The sequence below is a fragment of the Nanorana parkeri genome, unplaced genomic scaffold (genome assembly GCF_000935625.1).
Source record: "Nanorana parkeri isolate BGI_ZX_2015 unplaced genomic scaffold, ASM93562v1 scaffold159, whole genome shotgun sequence".
Lineage (NCBI taxonomy): Eukaryota > Metazoa > Chordata > Amphibia > Anura > Dicroglossidae > Nanorana > Nanorana parkeri.
Window position 1 is genome coordinate 760,076 of NW_017306427.1, and position 25,544 is coordinate 785,619.

General features: G+C 45.1%; 1 protein-coding gene across 1 annotated transcript in view; it reads left to right on the forward strand.

The window, feature by feature from the left end:
- BIN1 (bridging integrator 1) overlaps window positions 1–25,544 on the forward strand; it is a 104,231-nt gene that overhangs the window by 28,269 nt on the left and 50,418 nt on the right. Inside the window, exon 2 of the mRNA XM_018554447.1 lies at window positions 15,109–15,195. Within this exon, the coding sequence (XP_018409949.1) occupies window positions 15,109–15,195 (87 nt within the window). The remainder of the gene's footprint in view (window positions 1–15,108; window positions 15,196–25,544) is intronic.

The following is a 25,544-nucleotide window of genomic DNA, read 5'->3' on the forward strand; positions in this document are numbered from 1 at the left end:
TCTCTCTCTCTCTCTCTCTCTCTCTCTCTCGGTCTCTCTCTCTCTCTCTCTCGGTCTCTCTCTCTCTCTCGCAACTGTCGGTCTCTCTCTCTCTCTCTCGCAACTGTCGGTGTCTCTCTCTCTCTCTCGCAACTGTCGGTGTCTCTCTCTCTCTCTCGCAACTGTCGGTCTCTCTCCAACTGTCGGTCTCTCGGTCCTTGATGGAGCGCCCGACTTTTCAGAGAGGGGTGACACCAAAATGACAGTCATTTTGGTGTCACCACTCCAATGGTGTCACCCGGGTGCAGGCTGCACCCCCCTTGTGACGCCACTGCAGCAGAGAAAGGATGTCAGTGCATCTTCTGCAAGATAACAGCTGGGTTTGTAAAGGCATATGGTGTACACAAAGTGGATTTGAATACATTGCGGCTACTGAGGAATATATTTAAGTGAGCGCTTTTGTGCCCAGGGTTCAGCTTTAAAAGAGAACTATGTGGTAACCTTTTTATCCCATAGTTCTCTTTAGGGTCACGGAGGACATATTCTAATGTCCTCCCGTGACCCAAAGCTCAATATATAGCAGGATATTGCTCACTATATACCGAGATCCGCGCAAGCCGGGACTGATCCTAACAATGCTGTGGAGACTCTTTGCAGGGAGATGATCAGAAAGAGAGCGAGCAATGGTGTGCGTTCGCTCACTTCCCGATCTATAGAGCCGACCCTGTGACAGTTTCGTATTCACAGGTCGGCTTGAACTATGAGGATGAGTGAAAATCATTCACTTCATAATTCTCCTTTAAATTCATGTTAATGTCCTCAAACTAAATCGGGCCAACAGGTCACATCTGCTGGCTGGATGGCCGCTCATAAAGACCCCATAAAGGGGGGGGGGAGGTGGAGAAAGACTCCTAATGTAAAGGGACTCTAATATGAAGGCGGTGGGCTCTGATGTAAAGGGGGGCTTATGTGAAATGAGGGGGCTCCTGATTTAAAGGGAGGACTCTGATTTGGAGGGTAAACCCCAATTTTTTTTTTTTGCATGGCTTTAAAAACCTATACCAGACCCCTTTTTGGTACAACGGTCTGATATGGATTTTGGAGGGGCCACACATAATTTTTCTTACATTTTATTCTGGGTGCTATGAGATTTTTGCATTCTTTTAAAGTGAGCCAGTGGTCACAAAAACTCCCATTGACCCCACTCCCCCCCCCGGGTCTGGATGTAGACTCCCCCGTTTTTTTTGTCGCGCTCAGCCTCTCCACTGTGTAGAGCGTTCCGGATCCGCCGCCTTGTAACCTAATCCAGATGTTAAAAATAAAACTGCTGAGACACAACCTGATCTTGTCATCCGAGAAGTGCAATCTATAAGGGCCAAGAAGGAGCGGTTCATGTGGCCAGCGGGGGGGAAAGTGGAATTTAATGCAGCGTTCGTACTGAAGGACAGCGAGCCTCGTACTGTAGAGAAAGCTCCAGCAATACTTATCCTTGGGGAAGGCATGCTAGACCTTGTAGTTCCTCCTACATGCTGGGGCTGTCGACGAGCAAATCTATTCTGGAAATATACATCTTTTTATCATCATTAGATGATCCTCCAAAGATACATATTCTAATGGCTGCTTGTTTTTTGTTCAAAGCAATGTTTCTGTATCTAGTTTGTAATGATTACATATACAAAGTCAGTAAGCTTCCTGTAGTCTCTAATGCCCTGCAGCCCAACCTGTGGCCCTTTGGCACTTTTTGTGCGACCCTCGGGACCCTGGAAGACAGTAGCCTCAGTTTCCCTCTTGCCCTGTCATAGCAGTCATCTCTAGCAGTTTCGTTTGCCATCCCTGGCAGCATGTTTACATACTCTGACCTTCCCTTGCGGCATGCCGGTAGTCTGTGGCCTTCCCTTGCGGCGTGCCGGTAGTCTGTGGCCTTCCCTTGCGGCGTGCCGGTAGTCTGTGGCCTTCCCTTGCGGCGTGCCGGTAGTCTGTGGCCTTCCCTTGCGGCGTGCCGGTAGTACGTCTCTTGCGGCGTGCCTGCAGTCCTCTGGCCGTCTCTTGCGGCGTGCCTGCAGTCCTCTGGCCGTCTCTTGCGGCGTGCCTGCAGTCCTCTGGCCGTCTCTTGCGGCGCGCCTGTAGTGTTCTATAGTATGTACTATTTGAATTCAGACTCGCTTCAATGTTTTAATGTGATTTGGCAATACAGCAAGTACACTCCCAGTGACCTGGGGAGGAGTTCTTTGGTAATCTACACAGGTTTTCATGGAACTTGGATTGAGATAATCTGAATGAACGTTCTGACTTCAGCACAACTACAATGTTTGCTGGATGTCATCAGCAGTTTAACTAATTGGTTTCACCTGTTTCCTGGAATTGCAGTTTGCGACCCCGATTGACACGTTTCCCTGCTAAAGCCATCTCTGTCCGTGAGAATTCTTTAGAGGTTCATAAATAGCTTTTAAAGCCTTCACGTAGGATAATAAAACAGCTGTTGATGACACCACATGCGCTTCCAGGTGCACTCTCATCTATGGTAGACATGAGCTCGCCATTCACCATTTTAAATTTCATTCGAAAATTTTTTTGGTTTTCAGAACATTTGTCCGATTTTTCTAACAGTTAATGGGGTCAAATCGACGATCGTTTTAAAACCATAGTGAGGAAAAAAAAAATGTGAGGAGCGGGATGGAGAAATTTTTCCTGAACAAATAAGTTTCTAACCTTGAATTAGATTGGATGAAAATCCAATCATTTCTAAAATCGAATGTTAAAATCAATAAAAAATTTCCAGCGACATTCATCAAGCCTCTGATGAGCTCAAAAGTTCTGACTAGATTTTTGGTATCGGTACAAGAGTGTTGGGGGTTCATGAGGCCCCCATCCAGGGAGAATTTGGCTTTTTTTTTGGCCCAGTGTTGGATGTGGTGTTGCAACAGTAATTTTGGGGTAACGTGATCCCGGCAGTGAATGGTGTTTTCCTTTAAATAATAACTTTATATTCATCTAAAGGCTGCATGTGAAATAACAGTCACATGACACTCCTCCAGCGAGTGCTTACAGCGCCACATCCTCTCCACTTTCAGTGACCTTATCATTCAGCGTTATCTCAGACCGCTGGTGTAATCTAGCGCAGTTTACATGCTGGGCTTGTTTACTGCACAGTACATTATCTCTCTCTCTAGATCTAGATCATAGATATAGATAGATAGAGATATAGAGAGAGATTTTTTATATATAGATAGAGAGATTATATATCTATCTATATATTGTTATACCTCCTGAAAGGGTTTATAACTAAAACCAAATCTCTGTTTTGGAAGCACTGTTTGCATTTATACTCAGTGGTGTATCCAGGGAATGGGACATATGGCATATGCCCTGGACACCATTTGAAGGTTGTGTGTGTGTGTGTGTGTGTGTGTTAGGGGGTCCTGCTCAATGGTTTAGCAAAACCATACTCTACGCTTCCATTATCTTCAAAAGCCAACACGAGCCATCTCCTACCTCAGTGGCTGAAAATCACCATAACCACCACCAAACATTGCAGAGGCCTTCAAATCTGATTGTCATACATTTGTTCCTTTTTTGTGTGGATGTGAACCCTTCCTTGTTCTATTTATTTACATGTGTGCAAATTCTGTTACTAATTGCTGTGTTTTATATGCCATTGTATTTATCTACTTTCTATAAATATCAATTGAACAAGAACAATATTGCCCTTGTCGGCATTCCTGGTATTGGTCTATCACCATGTCTATCGTCCAGGGTTCTGTGCAATCTTAGGGTTCCTCCTCAGGGTTTCTAGGGGTTTCTTGAGCACTGGTCAATGGTAGATTGATATCCTGCCAACCCAATCTACTGGGGATGTCCTGATACCATTTTTTTTTCAAGACCAAGTACAAGTATTTTCCCTCAGGTACGCCCCAATACCAATTACCGATACTTTTTCTTAAAGGGACATGTGACATTTATTCTGAAACCGTACAAGATAATGATTTTAGGGCAGTTTCTTTATAATTATGAAGACCTGTGACTCAATCCATGATTATTCAGCAATGAAGACTGGCAACGAGCAATAGTGGACTACAGATCCCCATCAATACATGATTATACAGGGCTGCGTGCAGGCCTCACCAGAGCTATGTTTGGGTCTCTCCAGTGCTCTCTGGGTGTGTGCTGGGCTTGTCGGCTCCAGAGCTGTACATTCGGTGTGGGGCTGTCCTGAGTTATGCCGGGAAGGAGGAGGAAGAAATTGGAGCCGGACCAGTACTGTCAAAGACTGTTGTCGAAGGTCCCCACGAGTGCAGGACCTCAGGCAGCCGCTCCCCCCCCCCAAATTTAAAGGGCTGGGTTAGGCCATTAGTATTGGGTGAAAATGCCTTGTATCGACCCAGATACCACCCCGATACCGATACTAGTATTGGTATCGTGACATCCCTACTATCTACCAATCTATAGAAGAAATTTTCCATCAACCATTAGTATAATGGAGCAAATTCCCACTGACCGTCATTGTAAGTGGACACTTTATTAGCCACTAGTGTATTCTTCACTTTCTTTCTTCTTTTTTTTTTTTGGCCATTAATATTTTGTTTTAGTTCATGGTTATTAGTGGTGATAATTTAATGTAGAGCAGGAGGGGTCAAATACTTAGGGTATGCCACAATATAATGTATCAATGCCTGTAGATAGACTAGTTTTGGCAAGAGTTTACTGAGACCTGAACAATATTGAAAGGGTTCCTCTGGGGAGAAAAGGTTGAGAAAGGCTGGTCTGTCGTAATGTGAAATCCTTATTTTCCTAAAATGTTATCTAGAGGAGGTCTCTGGTCTGTAGAGGAGGTCTCTGGTCTGTAGAGGAGGTCTTTGTAAAGGAGGTCTCTGTACTGTGCAGGTAGTCTCTGTGGGGGAGGTCTCTGTACTGTACAGGAGGTCTCTGTAGAGGAGGTCTCTGGTCTATAGAGGAGATCTCTGGTCTATAGAGGAGGTCTTTGTGGAGGAGGTCTCTGTACTGTGCAGGTAGTCACTGTGGGGGAGGTCTCTGTACGGTACAAGAGTTCTCTGTGGAGGAGGTCTCTGTACAGTACAAGAGTTCTGTGGAGGGGGTCTCTGTACTGTGCAGGTAGTCTCTGTGGGGGAGGTCTCTGTACGGTACAAGAGTTCTCTGTGGAGGAGGTCTCTGTACGGTACAAGAGTTCTCTGTGGAGGAGGTCTCTGTACAGTACAAGAGTTCTCTGTGGATGGGGTCTCTGTGGAGGGGGTCTCTGTGGAGGAGGGTTGTATTGGCTTTCAGTGTAATGTTTATAAAGGGCCTGCACTAAAATGCAAAAGAAAAAACCCTTTTTTATACACTGGGTGTACAGCGCTGTTTGGAAGTCTTGGATGGGGTTTGCGCAGGACATCTCATCCAGCACCTCTGATCAGCAAAGCATCGTGGAAGCTCCGTACCATGAAAACGATGCATGCTTTGTCTGAACAGCCTTGCTATAGAATGCAGCCGATGCTTAGAAGGATCATCCCTTTTTATCCATTCGCCATGGAAACAATCTATTTATAGCATATGATTGGTTTCCAACAGAAAACAGGCAGGATGACTGTGAACTCGTAAAGACATTGGCGTTCCGCGGCCTGACAAGTAATGCATGACAGCTGCACCTTCCTCGGCAATCGCAGCCTGTATAATGTTACTAAACAGACTGATTAATATGTAGACTGAGATCCGAGCACATGTGTATAAACAGAGAGGGGGGCCTATTATCTCTTATGTGGTCACATTAAACCAGAAACAGTTGTATCGACTGCAGGCCGTTGCATCGTCCATATACCATCTGGATGTGTTCAGGGCTTGTGCAGAGTCAAGCTGGTCACACATTTAGCTGACAATACTCTGCTCAAATGTCGGCTGAATTCTGCTGACTTGGATGAAATTCAAGCAGTGTGTGGCCCCTTTAGCATCCTTTTCTGTTGCTGGAGCTGTTCTGAAAATTCTTGGACAAATGGTGATTGCAGCCCACCAACAGCCATGCAGTCACTTTTTGGGTCTTCTGACAGTGGCTCATCTGCCCGATGGTAGTGGTAGGGGGATTCCCCATCTATGCTGGTTAGTATGGGTGGGGGAATGGGCTTGTTCTTTTTATTTAAAGAAAAAGGTGTATGGCCAACTTTACAGGCTGAACGTACCATCTCCTCTAGATTTACTTACAACTCCGTAGTTGGGAGGGTTTGAGGTCTTCTCAAAGTTACTTGGTCACATAAGTCCTATCGCTATGCTCTAGGGGTAAAAACAACGATTCTAAAACTAATTTAGCTAAAACTCTCCATTTTGGTCACCAAGCTCCTTGGGTGAAACTTTCTTAAAGTTTTTTTTGCCACATGAACAGGCTCAGCCTAAGATGCCATCAATACCAACCTTCCCATTTCACAATGCATTTTGGCAAAATGGTCAAATTTTGCCAAACTTTTCTCATTTTTTGACAAAATTTGGGGGCAGTTAAAATCCATTCCTGTGATGCACACAAGAAAAAAAAATCATTGTTGGTTTTCAGAACCTTTAGGCAGAAATGTTGCCTGTTGTAGTGTTGGATTGGATCCATCTTAAAGCCCACCTCCGGGGGAAAGAAAACTCCCCTTGCAATAGGACATCTGCCGCATTGCAAGGGTTAAACACTCGGATAGGTCTAGGGTATTGATTAAAGCAGTTTTACTTTTCCCCACCTTGCTGGCAGTCGGTGCTCACCTTTTCTCTCTTGTGCTGCGGCTTGTGGGCTGCCACTTGGATTTGGCACTTTGGGGCCCTGCAGTGTACTCAATGATGTCAGTGGGCCTCCGACCTCTGGAGCATAGGGGGATAAAAGGCTGCAGGTGCTGGTGTTCTATTGAAAGTTCCAACTCATCAAGCTCTCCAATGACCTGTCTTCCTGTTTACTTAGAAGTAAGAGGCTTGGCTGAGAAGGCTCTTCTGCACGTGCGCCACCCGCTGCATTTCCCTATACACATACTACACAGCAATAAAGTATTATAATGAACTAGGGTCAGACTAATCCAGTACATTATTAATCGGAGTTGCCCCACTCAATATGGCCATCGCTTGCAGCCATATTGAGTGGGGCAACTCAGATTAATAACGTGCTATATTAGTCTGACCCTAGTTCATTTTAATACCTTATTGCTGTGTAGTACGTGTATAGGGAAATGCCACGGGTGGCACATGTGCAGTAGAGCCTTCTCGCCCAAACCTCTTACTTCTAAGTAAACAGGAAGTCAGGTCATTGGAGATCTCAAGGAGTTGGAGGTTTCGACAGAACACCGGTTTTGTATCCTGAAGGGAACCCGCATGATTGGGGATTTGGTACCAGGTACCTTTTTTAGACCTAAACAAGCATTTGCCCCTTGCAGTGTGGAGGCAACCCCACTGCAAAGGGAGTTTTCTTTTTCCCAGAGCCCTCTGGGCTGAATGAGAGAAATCACTCAATTCCCCCCACCCATGCTTAATAGTATGGATGGAGGAATCTTCTAGAAGCCGGCAGCCAGCTGCCCATGGATCAGATTTTGTCCGCTTCAGCTGGAAATTACTCAGTTTTGATCCACTTGTGGCCAACTTGGGTTTCGATACAAAATTTCACCATTGGCAACCGACATCCTCCATCATAAACTAAACATTGACAATGCGTGAAGGGAATGTCTGAACCTTAATTTCTAAATGAGATTTGTCTTGGGTGTGCTGTCCCTTTAAATCTCGCTCCCCATGTCTCCCCGGAGCAGATCCTCCCTGTAAAAGCAATGTACACATTGTAATTTTGGAAAAGTTGAGTCATCTGTAGCTACACAGCAGAGCTGTGATGTCAGGGTGCTGCCTCCACGCTCTACGGCTGAGGTTGAACATCTGGTTTTGCAATGAGGTGGAGTGACAGATCCCGGAGATGGTTTAGTTTTAGAGGAAGTCTCCACTCTTCTTATTTGGAAACGCCGATTCATTTTTAATCTCCTGTCTTGCCCATCTAAATGCAAAGAACCTTTTATAGTAATGCAGAAAGTAACATTTTAGGAAATAAGAGAAACAATGCAAATATAACAAGTAGATCTTAATCAGGATGTGTGATGTATATGATTATGTGATGAGACTCCTCTATAGAAACATTCTAGATTTATATGTGATGCGGGAAGGATGAAGAGGTCATATAAGGACTTCAAAGTCTTTGTATGTGTGTACAGCCCTCAGTTATTATAGCACTGACATATTACACAAGACTTTGACAGGAGTACACAGGACACGTTCTAACACTCCCTGTCCTGCAAAGGAGCTTACACTCTACCAAACTCTTACACACAAGGATCAATATGGGAGAAGCCAACTAACCAACTAGTATGCTTATGGCCTGTGGAAGGAAACTGAAGCACTAGAATAGAATCCGCACAACCTAACAACCTAAAGGAGAAAATGCAAACTTCATAAGGGAAGCGCGTGAGTTTAGAGTCAAATATAGGGCATAGAGTTACCATATACCTACCCAGTGGCGTCACAAGGGGGTTGCGGCCCACACCGGGTGACACATCAGAGGGGGTGTCGCCCCCTCTTAAATGTTGTGCACTCGATCGAGAGCCCAATAGCGGCAAAAGAAAAAGGGGTGGCATACCTGATCCCGCTGAGTCAATAACCCCTCCTCTCTTTGCCGCTGTCTATCACCAAGATTTAATCACTGTGCATGCGTGATAGCGTCACACCACGGACATCATAACGCATCGGATACACCGGGTGACGCCCCCCCTGGTGCCACCGCTCTACCTACCTGCTGTGATGCTGGCACCATTTCAGCCACAGGCGTATGGGCATACAGCATAAAAAAAGTACGCCAAGGAGCCCCAGCTGCTGCATTTTTCTTCCCATAGGATTGTATTACCAAAATACACTGTACACTGATATGCGCATGTGCACGCCTATGGGTGTAAATTGCCTAACACAGAAAAGTCTGGATTCTAACAGCTGTTTGCTTACTGGCCAGGAAGCTGCCAAGTTGCTGCTCTCCTTTAGGAAGCAAAAGGGAAAGAATTTGATTTCATTGCTTCTGTTGTAACATTTGAAGATTAATTTCTCCACAATTCCTATAGCTACCGAAGTGAATGAAGACTTGTGTGTTTTTAAAGCGTTTTCACTGCTTGTCCTGAATATGAAAGTTCTTTCATGTGCATGGTCTGGGCACAGATTTACTTTACACAGTATCAGTCAGACCAAAAAGAACTGTGGAGGAAAGAAGGACAAAGGGACTTGGTTCCAAATGAGGGACACCTGGAAATTATGAGTGCTACAGGTCTGCGCTGTGCCATTGAAAACAATTGTATGGACCTTTTATGGGCCTTGGGTTCTGAAAGGGTTTTTACGGTGTATTTGGAGAAGGAGGCATGCTAAGGCAGCCTTTCTCAGCCAGGGTGATGTGGCACCCTGGGATGCCTTCTGTCTTCTTCAGGGGTGCCTCAAAATGTTGTGATGGTAGGACTCTGAGGAAGGGACTGAAGGCTCCTCAAGTGAAGGAAAGGGGCTCTAATGTGAAAGGGGTGTTTTGATTTGAAGCAAAGACTTAATGTGAAGGGAGAACAACAATTTTTGTGTGGGTCCCCCCTTAAAATCCTCTACATTTCAGACTAGGCTGCCTTAAGATTAAAGGGTGCCGTGACTGAAAAGAGATTGAGGTGCGCTGTGCTTAAGGGCTCATGCACACGGATGCAAATACAGGTATATGGGCATTCAGCATAACATATGCCGGTATTTGGGGTCCCTGGGAGCCCCAGCTGCTGTATACAGTGTATTCTATCAATACATTAGTATGGGCACAAAAACGCAGCAACTGGGGCCTCCAGGTGCTGCAAATACAGGCGTATTATACTCTCGTATTTGAGTCTGTGTGCATGAGCCCTTTATGTGCAAGGTAGAGGAAGATCAGGTTCAGTAGCCAGTAGAAGAAAGTAAACTACCAGCCGCTACTATGGCCACATCGACAGCAGACTCTGGACATCGGTCATCATATAACGCTGAGGAAAAATGATACATAAATGAGATACAGTAGCAGAAAACCCCCAACCTGTATGAGGTGCAACCCAAATTTATTTTGTTGTGTTGCATTTTAAATTTTCATTCTTCTCTTCCCACCGTTGTGACTCATTGGCAGTTTCTGAGTTTTTTTTTTTTTATCATCACTCGAAGGTGTGTTTTTGATTATTCATTGAGATTTCATTTCCCTTCGCCCCGTGTCACTGGGTGTAGCCGGTTTACCTGTCATATTTACATTAGGATGGAATTCCTGATATTCCAGTGATTTGTGTCTGTGGTTACATAATCTAGTTCTCTGCACTGACAAGCCAGGGCAAGGCTACAACAGGTGCAGTGGAGGGTGCAGAAAGTCTAGGTGGCCCATAAGTAGAACTTTTATTTTTCCCGCGGAGGGCTGCCATTTAAAGCCACAAAAATGGTCGGAGAAAACGTTTTTTTTTTTTTTTACGGCATTAAAAGCTCAACTCCCACATATATATACTTTTGTTCCCCCTAGTTTTGGATAGCGCAGGGGAGGGTTAGGACTTCTTTCCATAGCTTCCAACTGTTCTTTATTTGGTACCTGACCCCTCTGTCCTTCTATCCTCCTCAGTAGTGATTAGCGAGGGCTTGGTGCAAACCCAGGTCACCTAGGTTTGCATGAGTCGGTGCAAAACTGTATCTGACACCCCCTCCTGGGCCAATCGGTTACTGCAGGGGCATTCCCCGTCCCCTTGTGACGTGCGAGGGCGAGTGCCCAGATGGTGGGTGTGTAAGCAGAACCAGCCCCACATACCGGCGTTCGCTCACCTCTCGATCCTGTCACGGCTCTCTGCCGCGACAGGGGAGGGGCTGGATTCCCCTCTCCCCGCTCCGATCTGCCAGCGCTGACTGGCGGAACGGACGTGGGAGGGGGCCGGTACAGCTGGCTCTGCTTCTAGATAGGCAGAGCCAGCTGTCTGTCACGCAGCTGGGCGGATCCCGGCACAATTGTCGGGATCCGCTTCAGCTGCGGCATCTCAGTATACCGCGAGCAGCTACTAGTAGCAAGATTTCTGTAAGGACGGGAAGTGATGGGAAATCTCTCTAAAATAACATTGTTCAAGTAGGTAAGAGTTACAACAAGTTTTAATTCATACCTTATGACCTATGTTTTTGCCTTCCTATCCTAGTAACAGCCACTCCTCCATTCCTTGTCTTGCAGGGGCAGGAAGTTAGATAAAATAGACCCAGTGGGGTCATAGACAGAATTAAAAACTTTGCGATGTTAAAAATAACATTGATTAATGGCGGCAAGAAGCTTTTATGGCAGAAGAGACTTGCAGACTCTTCTGTCATATAAAACCCACCGATCGTCAATTTATTTACACTTTACCTCTTCCCCACTTTCAGGCCCCGACTGATGCATTCACTGTTCAATGTCCAGTAACCTTTTTGCTTTGTGTCTGCGGAAGAGTGTGTGAAGGAATATGGATCATATCAAGAAAATGTCCTTTTCTATGTTTTAAATTGTTTTGAATTTGCTTCCTAGCTTTGTGACTTTCCTTACTCAGCTTTTAGCGTTGATATGCGTAACCAAGAGAGATATCCTGTATTCGGGAGCGCGCCGAGGACACATGAAAGGAATGCCGAGGGAGGACGCTACAGGCAGAAGATATCTTTGACTAACCAATTAGCGAGAGACACAAAACTCTAACTAACAGCCCCTCTAGTTTGCCCAATAGTACAAGACATTTAGAGATAACAGAGGTGGGCATATGTGTGACGAGCACTCTCCTGTTATCTGTGTATAAAGGAGAGAGACCGCCCTGAATAAAGTAGATGCGTCATAAACCTTAATCCTGTGTTTCTGATTTCTCCGGTGCATCGAAAACGACATAATTAGGAACAGCAGCAGACATCTTGTGTGAACCCAGTTGTGGTTCAGATCCATTTCAGCGTACCTTGATTTCCTTGGCATCATTGACTTGCCAGATTTTGTAATGAAGATGCACTTTATTATGCTTGGACATTTTTTGTTGACTGAAGTTCCTGGTTGGTTTGACTCTGCGTGTCGTGCTAAATAATTAAAGGATCTGGAAAGTGGGGCTGCGCCGTGCTCTTCTGGGAGAGAAGACCTCAGAAGAGAAGGTCAGGCTGTGCACATGCTGACATGACTAAAGCATTCCTATCCAGTCTGAAAATGATGCCCATCAACACATTGGGTGGGGGGGCACAGACTGCAAGATTCTGTTTTCTTTTCGTCCTTTTATGCCCCTAGCATTGCCCCTTTCCCCTACCAATGACCGTGTACACTTAGCTCTCCAGTGTGAACATGCATGTGTGTTGGGGTGCATTTCCCTTTAAATAGCATTGCATGCAACACAAACCTACAGTGCGTTATTGCATGTTGCCATAATGCTTGCTATGGTGTGGACAAACCTTTAATATCTGCAGCCACTTTTAGTCCTTCACGGTTTTCCTTCCTTCCTGGGCCCTTTAAATGTGAGAACTCGACAACCATTGAAGTACTGATAAGCGATGAGTGGTTACAAGTTTCCACTATGTTGCAGCAATCACTGAGCTGATAAGATGTGTCAGTGACGGGTCTAAAGTTCTGCTTCTGGAATTTTATGTATGAAGCAGAAATTCTTTGTACCAATTTCTTACACATAGGCAAAAATTCAATCGGGTTATTTAAAATAAACAAGTAATGTAATTTGAGGTACATGGTACAAAGTACGCTGGTGCAGTCGGCAGAAACCAAATGGGTTATAATTTTTTTTAAAGGGCATGGCTGGCTTCTTGTGTGTCTCGGGCTCCAGGGGTAAGATATCTCCATCTCATCCCTCAGCCACAAATTTAGGGAGTTTGATTTTATAAGAGACTTCTTTTGTTTGTCAGGGAAGAGTATGGAGAAACAAACTACTGCTGGGAGAGCTTTCCACTAGAGTCCACAAGTCACACAAGAAGTTAAAGGGTGTAGACGTGGCCCACCAAAACATACATTTGTGGGAAATTGGCCTTTCATTTTTTAGCCTCCTCAAGACTAATGGTTTCTGCAGCAGTTTGAACACCTTGCTCTGTGCCAGCTTTATATGGGGGATTGCGGCATACCTGGCACCACAATGCTATCCTTAGTAATGTCTCTGTAATGCAGGAGATTAAGTTCTGCTCCCACCATGGATGCTGCATAGAATTGGGTGTGTTCGGTCCATGTCTATGCGTCTCCTTTTTGGGTGTTTGGGCTTCCTGTCACTACCACAAAATATATCGGTAGGTTAGCTGGTTTTCTTCTTATACCATAAATTGAAAGCGGTGGCAGCATTGGGTAGTAAGCTCCTCTGGGGTGAAGACTGATGTTGGCTGATTGGGATGTAGGGATTCTATACTTTTTAAAGCATCACATTTTATTTCTTTGTAATATATTTTGTGACTGTGATGGTAAATTGGGTTGTACACTCTTCTAGGGAGGGGCAGAGTAGTTTACATAGGTATTAAATTTGTAGTTGTCTATGTAGTTCAACCCAAAGGTAGAAATGAATGAAAAACTTTCCCACATCAGAACCCTAAACCTTGAGTTGGAAAAAAAAAGCAATTATACGATGTTATCTCATTTGTTGTAGCAGGGGAAAAAAATCCTCCTGATCCCCTAATTAATTTTAATACTCCCTGGATTAACAGTCTGCAGTGTTATTTCTTACACATAGTAACATCCAGGGCTGGATTTACTCTCTGCTTCCCCAAGGCCAGGTTCCTCCCCCCCCAATCACTTGTACAAAACAAGCGGCGGCTTCCCCGCTGTACATTTAGCTCCGCTTGCCCAAAGCAGTGCTAAATGTAGTAAACAACTACCCGCCTAGCACCCGGAACTGCATTTCCCAGGCATCAGAAGATAGGAATCCCACACCCCTGCTGGCCGGGCCTTGGTTGGCCTTATGGGAAATCCGACCCTGGTAACATCCAGTTATATTTCGTGCATTTAGCGAAACATCCAGCCCTATTTTGAAGCAATCTTCTAAATTGGCAAGAAGGTTGACTCCTCTGGGGTGGGGACAGAATGTAGAATCCTCTAAGACTGGGGCTAATATGAATAGTTTTTCTTTATACCACTCTACTAGGGTTTGATCAGACATTGCAAGGCTCTGCCCCAACTGGCGGTAGCTTGTAATGACTGAGCAAGAAGTGGACCATATTTCTATTCTCTGATGGGCACACAAGAGTTTCTTGGTTGTTAGGAGCACTCATTATAGCATACAAAGCTTTAACTCCCAAAAAAGCAGGTAATACCAATGTGTGTTGCCAGTAGCATCACATCAAGGACCTGGTCAGGTTTAGGGGGGAAAGATGATAGTCTTCAGTAGTTCATTTGCATGTCTTCATAATAAGTGTATGTGGTCCCCTAACATATCAATAGTCTAAACATCCAGCCGTGTTTTTGACTCAATCTACTATGATGGCTAGAAGGTAGATGTGTCTGGGGAGGGGAAAGAATGTAGTATCCTCTGGGGTAGGGACTATTATGAATAGGTGTGTTCCTCATTCCAGTCTACTTGGAGGCGGTCAGACTTTGGCATGTTCTGCCCAAAACTGGGCCGTAGCTTGTGGTGCATGAGCAAGATGTGGTCCGTATTTTGATTTCCCTGGGGAGCACAAGTGTTTCCCAGCTGTTGTTGGAATCGGTCATTATTGCACCAAGTGGTTTTCCACTTTATTTATCTGAACGAAAAATGAAGGTCCTAACCACATGTATGATGTCACATGGGGGACCTGGATGGGTTTAAGCATGGAAAGATAGGCTAATGGCCCACCAAGTCTCCTATCTTCATAAGAAGTGTGTGTGTGTGTGTAGTCACTTTAACATATCAGTTGTCTAAATTTGTAAGCTGAGAACATACAGTAATTTGGCTGAGAGGTTGGTGTGTGCTGTACCCGGCGTACCCTTCCAGGATAATTTTATTAAATGAGGATCATTCTGTTCTGCTGCACAAAGGACATTTTGCCTGCAGCTTCAATAAGTCATTAATATGATGTGCAGCTTAGAAAATTAAACTTCACAATCTGTCCTCCACTTTGTTTTTGTATTTTAACTAAAATTTCTAATCTTGGATTTTTTTTTCTTTCTTTCTTTCCTTCCTTCAGGTGCTCCAGAAATTGGGCAAAGCAGATGAGACGAAAGATGAACAGTTCGAACAATGCGTGCAAAACTTCAGCAAACAGCTGGTGAGTGTCTACAAAACAAGCTGGTTAAATGCTTCCCAATCGCAAATGTCGTCATCTGGCCTTTCTTAAGTACAAGTGGAAGTAATGGTTACAGCAATGTGTGGTATTGAGTAGAGCAAGCCTTTTTTAGGTGCTGCCTCCACTGCGTTTGTATGTTGTAGAAGTTCCATAGATGTGTGGAGCAGTAAAATGCCTACAGTAAGATGCTAAAAGGTCACTCCAACCAAAGGCAATATTTTAGTTAGAGGGAGCCTGGTGGGCTGTGTCAACTCCTAGATTCTTGTATGTCTTGCTGACTTTCAACAATTAGATTTTTCCAGACTCTGTTCCTATTCACATGGGCGTTTTCGGTTCTGTCATCCACCTGTTATGTGTTCCGTGTCTGGGAACCCCAGTAGACACGGGAAGTCAGTGCAGGTATGGTGAGAGCCCCTCATATGGGGGGTGGGGGGATCCCTGCAGGGAGCCGTGAGTGACACAGCTCTCTGCAGGGACAGGATTGAGAAGCGAGCGATTGTATGTGTTCGCTCACTTCCCGATCTATTGAGCCGACCTGTGACAGTTTCATTGTCACACGTCGGCTCGAACTATGAGTGAAAAACACTCACCTCATAGTTCTCCTTTAACTCTCCAGCATCTACCGAACACTAAATTAGCTTTCGTTGGAATGACTCTTTAATAGCAGTTTTAAAAGTACATTTTTGTATTGCCCTTTTAATGGGTGGTAACAGTACCTGGCACAGTACTGCAGTCCTTGCAACTGTTAAAGTAGTATTATTTCTAACATTGCCAGTAACATATTTTGATATAATGTAGTGAACTCAAATGTTGGGCTGCTGATAGATAAGCTGTGTGTGGAAGCCGTGGTCTCTCTGTGGAGGTCTGACTTGTCCCCTGCTACGCCAGATCTTTCCAATCATCAGGCAGCCTGAGCTTTCCTAAGTTTAAAGCAATGGGACAGACAGACTACTCAAGGGTCATTTGGACCTCTGCTTCCTTACAAAATCCTTCTCTGCAGTGTGCTGGCAGGGGACAGGCTTCTCTACTGTTGGCACTAGAAGTTCCCATATTTTTATCCTCACATTTACTATCCAGGGCAAAGCAAAAGGTTCATTTTAATGCCAACCCCACCAGCTGCACATGCTTTCCTTCCCTTTGCTCTTCAACTTTTTCTCTGCATATAAGCCCCTTTGGGGTCTGCTTATAAACAATTTGCAGAGCCATTCAGCCCTTGAATCTCTATGAACGTTCGTTCTGTGCCAAAAGATGCAAAAAAATAACATTTTCAATATATACAGTATTTCCATTTCAGGTCAAATTTAATGTAATGTAATGCTGCATTATGGCCACTAGATGCGCTGAGGAGCACATGAGATGAGCCTTTCCTATGCTCCTCAGCTCAATCTAGTGGCCATAATGCAGTATTACATTCGACCTGAAAGGAGATTATACTAAGAGCTTTCATTTTTACAGCTGCTCACACAACAAACGTTCACAGAGTGGCAGGGAAAACGGCTCTGTAAATTGTGTTTATAAATGGAGAGCTCTAGATATATATAGACCCCTTTTGTGTAAACTACAGGTTGTGCCTTGAAGCTTACACAGACTGAGGACTCAGTGTTGGAAGCCCGAGCTACCAAACATTTGTGCGGCCCTATAGGTCGAGTCCCATGCTCTCCACACCTGAACAGAGCAGTGGTAGCAGAGAAGGACAGGGGAGTATGTGCTGCCTGGGAATGACCCAGAACCTGTGCTTTACCCTGTTTGCTTAAGGCCCGGTTCACACCTGGGCGTTTTGTAGCGCGTTCCTACGCTCTGCAAAACTCTCAAACACACTGAAATCCCATTATTTCCTATGGGTATGGTTCACACCTGGGCGTATTACAGGCCGTATGAACGCGCTACAAAACGCCCTACGCCCAAAGAAGTACAGGAGCTTCTTTGGGGCGTATTTGCCGCGCATATCCATTGGGATACAGCCAGGTAGCCCTCAGAAACGCGCGTTTGTCGCGTGGTTTTTTACTGCAAATCGCGGTAACGCGCGGCACGAAAATGCGCGACAAACGCACATATTTGATACGCCTAGGTGTGAACCCAGCCTTATAGGGCTGTTCACACCAGCAGATGTATATTATGGTGTTCATAATGCGCGTTCTGGTGCGCCTTCTGTACTGCAGTGCATTAAAATACATTGCAGTGTTTACTTTTTAAATACAAGTTATAGAAAAAAACTCCTATATTTAACTCTATGCATAACGTGTAGCATGTTGCGACGCGCTGACGTGCTTTGTAACACGTTTTTGTGCATTGCTTAACAGACATGCAACAATTTTATGTATGCACACCAACACATTTGGTACGGCATGTACAGGTCACATGGAGAACGATTGTTTCCTCTGTGTCCTTGCATTATTGAGCCCCTATTGATCAATGCGGCTAGTGCACGGAGTGTGAACGAGCCCTAAACTTAGAGAAATAGTTAAGCTGCCATTATTGGCTCCTCATATTGCATGCTGTATTTCCATTCACTGGCTGATATGTAACTATGGGACCTATAAGCTGGCAGGGGGGGGGGGGGGGGGGGGGGTGGCAGGTATACGACACACCTAGAAATGTTGGATATCTGTAGCTCCTGGGGAGCATAGCACCGGAGTACGAAGACTAGGTCCATCGGAAAGTATGGACGCTCTCCTTTATTGTGTTTTATATTTCGCCGACAATTTACACAGCACTTTACGTACCGTGTTTCCCCGAAAATAAGACACTGGCCAAATTAAGGTCCCCACACACCTTAAGATAATCGTGGGAAATCCCGCAATCGTACGATTATCGTAAGGTGTGTGGAAGCCATGTGACCTCTACTACTGTAAGGTCGCACGACTTTTAACTTACGAACATGTTCGAAAACCCGCCGAGCATCGTACGATGTTCGGCGGGTGTGTAGCATGTTCGTAAGATAAAAGCCGGATGGGCCGGTGTGCGCAAGCGCACACTGCCCGTTCGGCATTGCGGTCATAGGAAGCCCGCCCCTCAGGGGGGCGTGGCTTGCGATCATCGCAAGTACGATCTGCCTGTCCAAGATAAGCAGATCGTATGTTTTTTAAAGTACCTTACAACCATCGCAAGAGAATAGCGATGGTTGTAAGGTGTGTGCCCAGCTTAAGACTGGAGCCAATTAGCCTTCAAGCATGTCTTTGGAATGTGGGAGTGAACCCTCACAGGCACAGGAAGAACATGCAAACTCCTTGTATAGATAGTGACCTGGCCAGGGTTCAAACCGGGGACCGTCTAGTGCTGCAAGGCAGAAGTGCTAACCACAACGCCACTGTGCTGCCCTCGAGGTGTTCTTGGGTTACAGGTCACCTTGTGATGTCAGGGTCACTATAATAGCCCGGGGAATAGGTAGATGATAGGAATTGGGGCATGAGAGCTTTACAGCACAGGATGCAGCCATTTCTCGGGGACAAATCTTGAAAACAAAGGGTTGCCCCTGTGAACGGGAGCAGTTAGTAAATATGCTTTAGCTTAGTCTCTGCACTCACGCTGAGCTCTAGTTGGCTGAGTATCTGGGGCACGGATCAGCCTCCAGCCACACGCCGCCTCCTGTTCACTCTTCAGCAGCGTTAAGAAATTCTCATCTTATTCATGTCCAACGTAGGAGAAGAAATGGGCACCGGGAGCGCCAGGCGGGATGGCCGAGCTCTCTCCATTCCTTTTTAAATGCAATCCTGATGACAGAACAGAATTATAGTGCAGCGTTGTTGCCATGCACTGTGCAAGAAAAATAGACACTCGGCGTGTTCAATGCAAACCTGCCAATGATGAAAGCCAGCTATACATGGCATTTTGAGCCTGGTGGGTACGGGCCTAGTCCTCCTGACTCTGCAAGGCCACTTGTAAACCCCAACAATGAACATCTGATATTTGCTCCCCTTTTTAGTCTGTTAAAGACACAGCTGAAAGTGTTTTATCTGTTTGAGTGCTAAAAAAAAATACCTGTTGATCCTGCCTGAAATTCAGAGTTGTCCTGTGCACACTTCCTGCGTTATCTCAGGCAGAGTAACTGGCCCTTGTTCTTATTTTGGACTACAGAATCATTTAGCCTTTATGTTATAGAGCTGCGAGTCTGGAGTGGCTGAGTAATTCAGCAAAAGGCACTGAGCAGGACTGTCACCGCTCAGTGCACAGTTCTAGTGTTATCTCTGGTAGAGTGATTGACCCTCCTAGTTCTTTAGCCCTCCTAGTTCTCGTCTTGGACTACAGAATGATTAGCCTTTTATGTTATAGAGATCTGGGAGTGGTGGAGTAGTTTTTATCATGGACTACAGAATGATTAGCCTTTTTGTTATAGGGATCTGGGAGTGGTTGAGTAGTTCTACAAAAGAAAACTGGGCAGGGCTGACACTACTCAGTCCACAAAAATGCTGTTTTGACAACTCTGAACAGGATAGAGTTAAATGCATATTTTCTGTGCTTGCAAAGTCTTTGAAGGCATAAAACCTGGAGAATGGGTATGTATGTACGTACAGGGACTGCAAGAGGCAGACGACAGGTCAAATTCAGGCACTTGCACTGCTTGTATTTTAAAAATACATTTGATGATGAATTCATGATCACAGAGCTCCATTCATTTGTCTTTTATACCTCCCTGGAGTGCACATGACTAAGGGCCCATTCGCACCATAGCGGTGCAATAACCATACAATACCATGCGATAAATGCACAGTGCACCTTGCATGCATTACCGTGTGTTACATTGGCATTCATTTTAATGGCACCACAACACGTCTCCCAGCCGCCGTGTGTTGCAGGGCAGCGCGCCGCACCACAAAACATTGCATTGCGCTGTGGTGAAAAAAAGTAGTGCACATTCACTTTTTTCACATCAGTGCAACACACATTATTGTGGTTTAGCTCTTTGCACGCGTACCCCAACGTGCCTCCCGGCAGCCATGTGTACCAGTGCCAAGACACACAGCACCTGAGAGTGGTAATGCACCTAGCGCATGGCAATGTCCGCTGTGCAATAGTGTACGTTAATCGTAAAGTATTGTGCAATTACTGCAACGCTATGGTGTGAATGGGCCCCTAAAGGTGCCAGGTGCAAGCAACTGCAGCAGTGTTACCTTGTTCCAACCTCAGTCACTGGACAGCTTGGTCTGCATTGCATGTAAATGTTGAGAAAAGTTGTGTGTGTCTGTGTGTGGTGTCTGTGTGTGGTGTCTGTGTGTGGTGTCTGTGTGTGGTGTCTGTGTGTGGTGTCTGTGTGTGGTATTTTCTGTGTGTCTGTGTGTGTGGTGTCTGTCTGTCTGTGTGGTGTCTGTTTGTGTGTGTGGTGTCTGTCTGTGTGTGTGTGTGGTGTCTGTCTGTCTGTCTGTGTGGTGTCTGTCTGTCTGTCTGTCTGTGTGGTGTCTGTCTGTCTGTCTGTCTGTGTGGTGTCTGTCTGTCTGTCTGTCTGTGTGGTGTCTGTCTGTCTGTCTGTCTGTGTGGTGTCTGTCTGTGTCTCTGTGTCTGTCTCCGATGACGTTTTTTTTTGTTATCGAGTACAAGTATCGCTTTTTATTTTTTCGGTACTCACTGATACCAGAAGTCCAGTTAAGGAAGCCAGGTGGCCTGTAATGACTCTCAACCCAGCTTCCCGATTAGCCAGGAACCCAGAGCGGCGTGCAGACACTCGCCACCCGGTTTCCCGATTAGCAGGCAAGCCGTCTCCATGCTCCCTCGTCACTAGGTAAAGAGGAAGCATGGAGCAGGCTTTCTGGCCAAGTTCTCGCCCAAATACTCTGCATCGGTGCATCCCTTTTTATTAGAAAAAATAATAATACTATTATTATTATTATTATTATTTTTTCTTTTCAAGAGTAAATCTTTATATTACAAAGTGGTTCATGTGGAAACTGTATCATTTTTTAATTTCTCTTACGTTAACCTTTTTGGCTTTGGGTCCCCTGTAAGTGAACTCCATTGTTTGCTCTCTAATTGGTACCTGGAGCCGGGTCTTTTGATATCATGTGCTCCGTCTGGCTGGTATATAACACTCCAATGCTGGAATGTGCTTTGTCCTGCTCCGTCAGGACTCTCTGGGCAGGAAGTCGGTATGTGGCCTGTAGAAGGGTTAACATCCTTCAGGATAGAGCTATAGACATGACTCAACCTCAGAAAACAGACAGATGCTGAGTGAGCAGGTCGGGGAGAAGATCTGGTGTTCTCCTTCTGCAAATGTGATGAACATTGTGAAATAGAATTCCGCATGTCGCCAGCGCAGAATTATTACTGACTAAACAAAGACGCTGAAGATGCCTCTGGTTACAACAGCTGGAGGGGAAAGATTGGCCCTTTAAAATCCAGAGTATATTTTTATGTACGGAATCTGGTCCTGATTAACAGGAATTTTAAATATGGTCTTGGAAGGAAGGGGGGCGGGGGTCACAAATGTATAACATTATTTCTAAAGAGAACCAGTCATGGTTGTATCTGTAAAAAAAGTAAATCAAGGCAACTGTATCTTGCTGTTTCTTGAAGAAATACAGCAAGATACAGTTGCCTTGATTTATTTTTTACAGATATACCATGCCCTGGATGAATGAGAGCCTTTGCAGACAGCTGTGGATGCGATTTAGGTACACGGTGTGTCATTTGCTCTGCAGCATCCCCATCTGCTTGTATATGAAGTCCTGGATGCATGTACGCAAATAGGGCCAACTTACAAAAAGTTGGCATGATCTGAGATAGTCAGGTCTCTGGTGAGGAAGGCATGCCTCCCAGCTTCCTGAGACCGGAAAGTTGGACACATTATAGCAGGCAAAGGACCCATCTCTACCATGCCCCCAGTAATGCAGACAATGGAGAATTATGGCGAATTAGTACACAAAACATTATATATATAACTTTTATTTAATTTTTTTAAACTACCTCTTGGTACTGGCTTTTTTTTTTACAAATAACTATTATAGAATTTGGATGGCAGGTTTAGTGCAGTATAACATTTTATTGAAAGCCAATTTGTTTTATAGAAGTTCATGCTTCAGACTGAAAATACAACTGAGGAGGAAAGAGGGAATAAGAAGGATTTGGTTAGAAAAGAGGGAAACTCCCTCTAAATGAGGGACAGTTGGGAGCTATAATGGAGGTAATGGCATTTGGCACCGCAGCCCTGAAGCAAGCAGGAGGGACACTATATTGAGTTTGGCCTTGTTTTCATTCATATGGCCGGGTTTCATGGCCATGCCTCATGGGCAGAACCGGGCATGAGGATAAGCCACGCTTTGTATGAGAGTTAGTAGGTTTCTTCAGGGGTGTATTAAAACCACCTCTCCATGGACATTTTCAACACAGTGCCTCCTAAACCCAGTAGTTTTGCTGATATGGCTTAGTCCAACCGCAGAGGGGCAGGGAGATCTTAGTACACAAGGTACCCACTCTTTCCATATCTACCCAGGGGATTCCATGGGCTCAGTTCCCGTAAAGGCAGTTTCTGCTAGACAGCCAGTTGCTGTCAAACGCTATAGCTAGCTTTTTAGCTACTTGAAGGACAACTTTTAATATAAATGGGATGGCACATCCCAGTAGTAGGCAACCCTGTGTGGGGAAACTAAAAATCTCATGTCTCTGGGAGTCATGCCTGTGAATGTCAGAGTCTCACAATGCCTCACAGGACTCGTAGCTCCACAACAGTGAGAGTGCCGAACTTGCTTACACCTGTTGTATGCTGACCATGAAACGCACCTGTAGTAGGCTGAGTCCAAAGTGGATCTCAGGCTGAGGATACGGCAAAGACGTGGTCAGGCAGCAAGGTGCAAAGTCAGGATCCAGGTGAGTAGTCGGGAGCCGTGCAGAGGTCTTGATAAAAGAAGGCAGCAAGGTACAAAATTGGCAAGCAGAAGAATAGTCAGGAAACGGGCAAGAGTCACGGTGTATATCCCGCATACAACAGAGGTAGCTCACACAGGAAACTAACCTAAATCAACTGGCTCAGAGCACAGGAAGTATTTAAAGCCTGAGATAATTGCAGATCTTCTACAGCTGGTTGGCAGGTGGAGCCAAAGTGTCCATGCGGAGACTTGCTGAGTACAAAAAACCTGCAGCAGAAACCAGGTCCTTCCAGTGGCTGAATGGCGAGGCCTGTGCGCTTACATGCCAGAGACCCAGGTTCAAACCCCGAACAGCAGCTGATCAGACAGGGACGTGACAGACCATTTGAAAGTTTGAGTCTGTACAGTGAAACACAATGCTAGACAACCATGCAATGAGCAATAAATAGCTCGGCTCAATACAGCCTTGGTGTATACCAAACAGCCTGTTGGTTGGTGGCCGTAGGCAGGTGTGCAAACTGTGATGTATTCCATTCTGAAGACCCCCATGGGCATGCATCTAAAACTACATAGAGTGGACTTAGCCTTGGCAAGTTGCTGTTCAGAGTTCCTGTGCAAATACACATGAAATTCAAATAAATGGCACCACTCTTGGTTTTTTTGTGAGTGACTATCCGGCAATGGCCACATTACATACACACATACACGTGTCATGATCATGAACAAAGTGGCGTAGGTGAGGCAGGGCCAAGCTATACTGCTTGGTAAAAAAAACTAATTTGAATCAGGACAACTAGGTTTTTACTCCATGTTTTTTTTTTTTTTCCAGTGAGAACACAAATTTAATGTACACGTGACCCAATAAACAGGAATTCTTGTTGTTTGGATGCTCGGCGTATCGTGCCGTGTCTTGGAAGAAGCTATTTGTATGTTCTGCCCTTTCTTGTGTATTATCTTGAGTGAGTCAGTGTTGTTGAGATTCGGTTACTTTCTCGGCCCCCGTATTTTGCAACATCTTCTGTGATGATAGAAAAGCAAACTAAAGGCCAAAATCTCAGCCGTGAATAAATCACATGTAATGCCTTGACTCTGTGCCAGAGGCGGGGCTAGCTGAGATGAATACAGAAAGCCCCCACCACCACTCCCCATTTCATGATTGTGATGTTTGCAGGAGGATATCTTGGCCCTGTAGCATGATTGCCCTTGAAGACCTAAGCTGAAGATAAGAAACATCTGTGCTGGAGGCTATACAGACACACTGAACATTCTCCTGAGTAATTATTAACTGGTTGCGCGCCACTCTTCGGGGGTTCAGCTTTATTGTTTCCAAACTAAGTTGTGAAAATGTGAAGCATTATTTTGTGTCCTGTTGCCTCACACCTAAAACTACAGAACATGGCCAAAGGTCTGTGGACACCTGACCATCGCATCTATATACGTTTGCTAGACATCCCGTTTTAATACCATGCTGTTAATATGGAGTCACCTCTTCCCCTTTGTGGTTATAACACTATACTCTTCTCAGAAGGCTTTCCACAAGACTTTGGAGGGTGTCCTTGGGGACTTTGCACTTTTGCATATTCAGCCGAAAGAGCATTTGTGAGGTCAGGTACTGATGTTGGATGAGAAGGCCTGCCCCATGTGAGGTCCGGTACCCATGTTGGATGAGAAGACCTGGCTCGTGTGAGGTCAGGTAGCCATGTTGGATGAGAAGACCTGGCTCGTGTGAGGTCAGGTAGCCATGTTGGATGAGAAGACCTGGCTCGTGTGAGGTCAGGTAGCCATGTTGGATGAGAAGACCTGGCTCCCCATCGTCATCCAAAAAGTGTTCAGTAGGGTTAATGTCAGACAACTGTGCAAGTCACTTAATTTTTTTCCACACCAAATCCATCAAACCATGTCTTCATGGAGCTGGCTTGTACATGGGACAGTATTGCTGGAACAGAAAAGGATCTTCACTAAACTGTTCCCACAAGGTTTGAAGTGCACAATTGTCTAAAATGACTTTGTATGTTGCAGCATTAACAGAACCTTTCATTGGAAACACCTGAACTCCATCTGTATTTCAGAAATCCCCGTAGATTTGGCAGACTTTTTTTGCTGAGAATGAGGAACATGCTACTAATCAGGATGTGGGATCTGCATAAGTATTGAGCAAATATGGCTGCTCCACGTACATATATAAGTAAAAACTACAACTAGTTACTAATGTATAGCATTGGCATATATAGAATTATTTACATGAAGCTGATGATCGCAGTCACTTGTGTATTTAATAAAGGAGAGACGTTAGAGTCGAGGTAAAAAAAACAAAACAAGTCAGTTGAGTTGAACCAATAGAAAAAAAAAAGATGAATAATTAAAGGAGAACTATGAGATGAGTGATTTCCACTCACCTCATAGTTCTAGCCGACCTGTGACAATGAGACTGTCACAGGTCGGCTCAGTAGATCTGGAGGTGAGCGAACACACACCGGGTTCGCTCACCTTTCGATCCTGTCACGGCTCTCTGCCGTGACAGGGGGATTCCCCATCCCCGCTCCG